Source organism: Callospermophilus lateralis, chromosome 2 (assembly GCF_048772815.1).
Source record: "Callospermophilus lateralis isolate mCalLat2 chromosome 2, mCalLat2.hap1, whole genome shotgun sequence".
Taxonomy (NCBI): Eukaryota; Metazoa; Chordata; class Mammalia; order Rodentia; family Sciuridae; genus Callospermophilus; species Callospermophilus lateralis.
The window spans coordinates 175,098,552-175,105,733 of NC_135306.1; the positions used below are offsets into that span (position 1 = coordinate 175,098,552).

The 7,182-nt window shown below is 40.2% G+C and overlaps 1 protein-coding gene across 1 annotated transcript; it reads left to right on the forward strand.

Moving 5' to 3' along the window:
- The first annotated feature begins 715 nt into the window (after window positions 1-715).
- Window positions 716-2,655, forward strand: Fibin (fin bud initiation factor homolog). The gene has a single exon (XM_076844281.2). It carries the CDS (start codon window positions 1,073-1,075, stop codon window positions 1,706-1,708), a length of 636 nt encoding a protein of 211 aa, XP_076700396.1. The 5' UTR covers window positions 716-1,072; the 3' UTR covers window positions 1,709-2,655.
- Window positions 2,656-7,182: the final 4,527 nt, after the last annotated feature.

Here is a 7,182-nt window from a genome sequence, read left to right on the forward strand (position 1 = left end):
AGTCTTAGTTTAAAGAATCAGTACAGGAGCTCAGTAGGGATGGTTTTCCAAAAAAGTTAAATAAAGATCTCAGTTGTCCTTTTACGTATTAAATTGGAAAAAAATCCATTTGCAGGTGTTTTTTTTTTTTTTTTTTTTTTTTTTTTTGTCATATGCCTATGAGCAATGGTGTGTCAGTCATTTTTCTATTCCTATTGCTCTGAAAGTTTTGTTTTTATAAATTTCAACTAAGCATTTGTAAGCAAAACTGTCATTTCCAACACTCCAAATTTGTTTTCAAGGGCAATTGTTTTAAAGATGAAAATAGATGTACTCCACAAATCCAACCTGATATTTATTTAAACTTACGAAATGGTATTTCTCCAGAGTAATCACCCTTCCCTGCATTATGTTAATAGCAACACTCTCTTTTTGTTTTAGAAATTCTACTTTTTCCTCTTCTCATTTCCCCCTTCAAGCTGAATTCTGTTTTTCAGGATGTCTCCTTCCAATCTTTAAAAAGAGACCCTGTACCTTTAATAACAGAGACCTGGTGAGAGGTTTCTTTCCAAACTTGTTCCCTGGCTTCCAAGTGACGAAACCAGCTGTAATTTGAGAGCCCAGAGATCCTTAGGATATCTTTAGCCAAAGGAAAAGCTCCCTCCGTATTCCCACCCAGTCCAGAAGTTGAAAGTGTCAGAAAGCAAGAGCTTCTCTCTCTAGCTACATGCTCCATCTCCCAGGAGCCAGGGGCAACCCAGCCAGCGACGTGCGGCGCTCTGCAGGAGGCCTTCTCCCCTCCGCCCTGTGATCCCCTCTGGGCTGCAAGAGAGCGGGAGCTCCAGCCACTGAGCAAACGCAGAGCGCAGAGCGAGGTGCACCCTGCGCTGCTGCGGGGCAGTGCTACCCAGGCGCTGTCGCCCACAGCCACATGAAGCCTGCTGGGGTGCAGGGGCCACGGTGCAGCAAGCCGGCGGGGACTGAGGAGGAGGCTGTCTCAGGAAGGCACTGACTCCCCAGGGGACCCCTTTCCTTGTTCCTGGACAAAAGCGTCTTCTCCCGGGGGGGTCCCTGGTCATCCTGAATCTTCAGAATGATGGTCCTGAAGTTCCTCTGGATGGGTTTCCTCTGCCACCTGTGTCAGGGCTACTTTGACGGCCCTCTCTACCCAGAAATGTCCAATGGGACTCTGCACCACTACTTCGTGCCCGACGGGGACTATGAGGAGAACGATGACCCCGAGAAGTGCCAGCTGCTTTTCAGGGTGAGTGACCGTCGGCGCTGCTCCCAAGGGGAGGGGACCCAGGCCAGTCGCTTGATGAGCCTCACCCTTCGAGAGGAGTTCACCGTGCTGGGCCGCCAGGTGGAGGATGCGGGGCGCGTCTTGGAGGGCATCAGCAAGAGCATCTCCTACGACCTGGATGGGGAAGAGAGTTATGGCAAGTACCTGCGGCGGGAGTCCCACCAGATCGGGGATGCCTACTCCAACTCCGACAAGTCCCTCACTGAGCTGGAAAGCAAATTCAAGCAGGGCCAGGAACAGGACAGCCGGCAGGAGAGTCGGCTCAACGAGGACTTCCTGGGGATGCTGGTCCACACCAAGTCCCTGCTGAAAGAAACGCTGGACATCTCCACAGGGCTTAGGGACAAATACGAGCTGCTGGCCCTCACCATCAGGAGCCACGGGACTCGGCTAGGTCGGCTGAAAAACGATTATCTTAAAGTATGAGGTGGAAGGGCACAAATGCCAGAGAGAGCGATCAAATCAGCTCCGTGGTGGAGGGCGGGGGATAGATGAGGGGGCTCAATTTTTCCTTACTCTTATAATATTTTATATCCAGGTTTGCACTTGGAGAATGAATCTGAAATCATCTTTTAAAAAGAAAGAAAGGGTTGAAAGGTGAAGTGGTTGTTTTAAATCTGTACATTATTTATGCGATTGTTGCAGATTTATCTATCCGTGGGAAAGAACGATGGAAAGCAATGCCCCCTCTTTCCTAGTGAGCTTTAAAGTAACTCTGCAGAGATATTTGTTTCAGCCACATCCAAAAGGATACAGGCTATGCAGGAGAGACTGATTAAACTTCCCCTTCCTGGAGATTATGGGGATATACCCAAGGAGCATAGTGACAAGCTCCTTTCACCTTCAGCTTTCTCTCTTGGGCTTTACAAAGTGACTGTTTTTCAAATGAGGTCCAAGGTGTTGCTCCTCATGCCTGCCAGTCCATGGAAGTTGCTTGCTTCTTCTGCTTTTCTCTCTTATTTATTAACCATGGTCTGTGAGTTGGTTTTGTTTTTGCTTTTTTTTTTTTTTTTTTTTGTAAGCATATTGTTGGGAAACTATGTGCAAATCATCCTTTATAGGAAGATGCTTGCAAGTTTCCTCTGTGGGTGTATGTACGTTTCAGCAGCAACACTGAAGAAGTCTAAACTTTGTGGTAGTTGCCCTCTCATGTTGATATGCTGATTTGTTATGTCTCATTGTGTGTCGATGCTTTGTCATCAGTGCAAGAGTCAATTACAAAAAAGTAGTTTGAACACCCCACGTAGAAGCCTATGATTGAAGTTGTCAATGTATTTTTTTTTTTTTTTCTCATTCAGGGGTTTTGCTTCTCTTTGCCTATTAGAAACTTGTACTTCAAGGAGTGGGGGGGAGGGGATTCTAATTCTGATAACTCCTTAGCTAAGTTTTATTATTCAGACAATAAATATGTTTTCACATAATACTGGCTTATTTTCTAATTTATATCTGTAGATTTCATATTTCAAAGAGAGGCCCATGCAAAGGAGAGAGGATGGGATTTAAGCCAGTTTACTTAGTGTGTATGATAAAGAAAGAAGAAGGAGAGCTATGCATTTAGCAATTCTCCCCTCCCTGCTAACCCTTACCATCCTCTTGAGAAAAAAAAAAAAAAAAAAAAAAACTAGCTTGTGCCAGAACTTTAAATTTAATCTCTGCTGCTCTACTTAAAAACTCATTTTCTCCAACTTCTCCCATAGACTCAATTGGAATAGTGCATAAAGAAGCTCATACTTTATTCACCCTCATTGTGCAGAGGGAGCATTTTATTTTAATGTGTTAGAACCATAGTAGATGCTTAATTATTTCAAAACTGAGTCTATGTTATTCAATCAACAGCTTTAAAGATGAAAATTCACTTTATTTCATATCTTCCTCTGGCCAATCCTCACTGTCACCATAAATATGCTTCTCTCCTCAACCCTCTCTATCCCGCACACATACAAACACTCACAGGAAAATAAATAAATGTTCCTGTTCATCTGTTGAGTAGAAAGTCGTTTATTTTTCTCTCATATGTGAGCAAACCAGTTTCTATGACCAGTTTTGAACTATTTCTATAAAATTCCAATATCTTCCTACTACAGTAGGGGAAACTGAGGCCTCAAAAGGATAATTGAGTGATCTCCACTCAGTTAGCTCTAAGAGCCCCAGGACTCCTAGATTTAATTATAGGATTTTCTTAGACTGTTCTTCCTCAAGGATACCGAAAGAAAAGAGAAAGTGGCTGGAGGCTGAACCCTTTGCTTACCTATTTTATTAAATACAATAGAACAATTTATAGAACAGCACTTAAAATCCTCATTTATAATTTCTTTTCATCATTCAGGGCTTTTAGCTGCCTTGCAGATTTGTGTGGGGGAAGGAGTTCAATGATCACCACTTAGAAGGGCTTCCTTTTTTATTCTGTAGGGAAAAAAAAAAATCAGGGAAAAAAAAAAAACCAGCAAGGACAAAGATGATATTTGGTAGTTACAGTTCATAGATTGAAGACAGCATCCTTTCCTGTCTCAAAATTGTCATATCACTTCAAGGTGCTCAGACATATAATTCCCAGACATATCAAATGCCATCTTTTTGATTTTCCCAACTTTAATATGAAGATTTTGGACATGTGATAGGGCTGAAAAACTGGTTTCTTTGTGTATGCTAATTCAATCAATCAGTAAGGCTGCATAGAATATTATATTAAGAAGAATTCAAAAGGCACAGAAGTAAAGAATGCTGTCCCCAATTAGGGATGTCTTCCCTGGGTGCAGGAAGGGAAGTGGCCACACATCTGCTACAAATTTGAAAACCCTGAAATAGATTATGTATGAGGTTCTTTCCAGTGCTAGTCTTTTATGATTCCTACAAAACCAGAGGGAAAGCATCCAGCATTGAATTACTCCATTCAAGGCTAGATGTGCATATTGCCAGTAATCCCTCAGAGTCTTATGTAAATGGTCCAGAGGGTAAATGGGAGCTTCAAGGTGCTGGGAGGAAGCTGGGGCTGCCCCAACAGCCAGCCCAGAGGCTGGCAGCACAAGGCTTTTCTAACCCTCTGATGGTAGAGAGCCAGCCCACTGAGGTCTTTCCTCTCCACTTCCTCATTATTCTCATTAGTCTTCCTTACTCAGGCAGTGACACATTCTCTATTACAGCAGTGGTCTTTTACTTCTCAGACCATGAAACATCTAGAGTCTGAACAAAAGCACATGCTCTCTTCCATGAGAAATCTACTCACAAACACATCTATACAATTTAGGGTCTTACCTGTTTTCATAAATATTTGTTGATCTCTTAATCTCCATCATATGCTCATCTCCGTAGATGTAGGTGATTTGGAGATGTTACAACGCCTTGGGACTGTATCTGTGGACCCAAAGTTTAATAGAGCCTCTTAAAGTTTTATTTGGAGCAGAAGGCAATTGTTCCTGTTGTGATCGTTATTACCAAACACAGTAACAACAAATTTTTACTGGTAAGTCAATATAGTGGTAAGGCCCAGTGCTAAGAACTTTGCCTGAGTTAATTCCCTTAATTCTGATAGCCAACTGTATGAGGAATTTTATAAGAGACAGTAATACATTTTAAGCACTTTTTTATAACAGTGTCCAAGACAGAGTGGATCCTCAATAAATGTTAGTTGTTATCACTGCTTTTATTATTGTCATTATTTTTTTGGCTGTCGCCCAGAAGTCTAAGCACTTTCAGCAAGGTTAAAACTGTGCAATGTCTTATGTACTTCATTGATGCTTATTTAGAGTGACATGTGATCAAATAAAAGAAGAATGTAGAGGATAGGGGTCCACTGGGGCCTCTAGCCATCTGTTCCAAATGCTGTCTCTATGATTCAGATGCCCAAAACTGTCTTTCCGTCAGAAGATGATTGGATTCTGTGCTTATATAATAATTCATTGACAATTTGTGAGATGCATTGTTTTTGCACCACTAGTTCTCACTCTCTCAATCTGACCATGTGAGGAAGCATTTGGTAGGTATTTATCTAACTGGAGCTTGTTGGTGAAAGACAACAGACTAGTTTGGCCTCTGCAAGATCAAAGCCTGTCCCATGGATTTCACCAGAATCCTCCAGAAGCCAGCAGGTATGTTATGCATGGCAACACAAAGAGGTTGCTCAACAGTTCACATATTTTCCATTGCTTTTTAAACTCCTGTATATAATTCTGCTAACAAAACAGGCTCAAAACTTTCTGACAAAGCCTTAAAACTTAGACTATAAACTACTTTAATAATTTATGTAAAGAGCTTCAGGGCATTTTTTCAGAGGATGATTATTAAAATCGTCTTAATATGGAATATTATTTGGGTAGGAAATAGGAAGACTAAATGTGTGGTTTACACAGGCTTAATATAAGAAGGAAAACATTCAGAGGTCTAAAGTTTTGATTAGAAATAGAATACAAAAATATGTAACAATAATTCACTAGTATATGGAATTGGATACTATAAAGCAACTTAGTAATTTTTAATTTGGACTGGTCTTTAATGAATACAATTTCTAAAGTTTGGGTCCCAGTAGATATGCCATTCATCAAATAGTTTTTTTTTTTTTGTTTGTTTGTTTGTTTTTTTTTTGCACCACCATAAAAGGTACCCAGGAAAGACTTGTAACCTAAACAAAGATTTAGGACAGCAAGGTGGAGAATGACAAGCCTCTCTGGGAGCTCAGAAGGAGTCTAATTTAGAATTGTTTGGAAAATGCAAAGCAGTGTTCATACAATAAGGATTTGGCATAATCACACATTCAAGATGTAAGGGTTTCAGTATTGCCGTCCATGTTGTTTTATCATCTTTTAATAAATTTCTTCTGAATATAAAGCCTTAACTTCTGGGTGTTGATAGCATGGAAAAGATAATGAGCACAAAGAAAACAAACTCATTCATACTCTCAAGCTCCTTCTGCCGCACACCCACTATCTGTTTTCTTCCAGCTCTTTTCATGCATCTTTATGTGTATCTTTTTCTTTAGGAAAAAGAAATGATATGGTAAGAACACATTGCTTGTTGTCAATGTTTACTGTAGTCATTAAATATGTTTAACAGCAAAAATCCTTTCAAAAGGCTTAGTTGTATCCACAAGGCTTCAAGAGTCAGAAGTTCTGGGTGCTAGATCTTTTCCCACAATCTATCAGCTGTGCAACTTTGAACAAATATCTTAGATGTTCTGACATCCAGTGACTTTGTTTGCAAAATGAAGATAAAAATAGCATTTATTGAAGAAGCATGACTCAAAGCATTTTCTATAAGTCATCTTACAAAAATCTTCCCAGGATTTCATTTCAGGTAGACATTATATTTTTATGTTTAAAGAATATAAGTACACACAATATTGGGTTTTGTTGTGATTTGTCCATGATTTCACACTTGGCTAAGAGTCTTTAAGCACAGGTAGTCTGACCTCTCTACCGCCACGACAACATCTAAATGGTGCTTTCTCTCTCTTAAGGCAGGAGATTGAACCCATCATCTGTTAACTCATTTTCTATTCTAGGATCTATGGTAAATTGCCTGTGAAATGAGCATTTCTCTTATATGAATTTCTTTTTTTTTTTTAGTATTTTTTTAGTTGTAGGTGGACACAATATCTTTATTTTATTTATTGTTACGTGATGCTGAGGATCGAACCCAGCACCTCGCACGTGCTAGGCGAGTGCTCTACCGCTGAGCCATAACTCTAGCCTCTTATATGAATTTCTTAACTGAAAAATTTTCAAATCCAAGTTATCTCAGAGAAAATTCTTCTTTCTCTGCATGATTTTATTTTGGGAAATTATAAATTCCTTATACCTGCATGGGCCACTCTGTGGTTCTTTGCCTAGGAACAGCTGGCTTCATGTCAAATTTTACTTTTTCCAAGAACTTTCACATGGATTGTCATGTTTGACCATGAGAAAATT

What these genes read in the sequence shown, in the direction of transcription:
- Fibin (XM_076844281.2), top strand. Translation starts at nt 1,073, where the DNA reads ATGATGGTCCTGAAGTTCCTCTGGATGGGTTTCCTCTGCCACCTGTGT.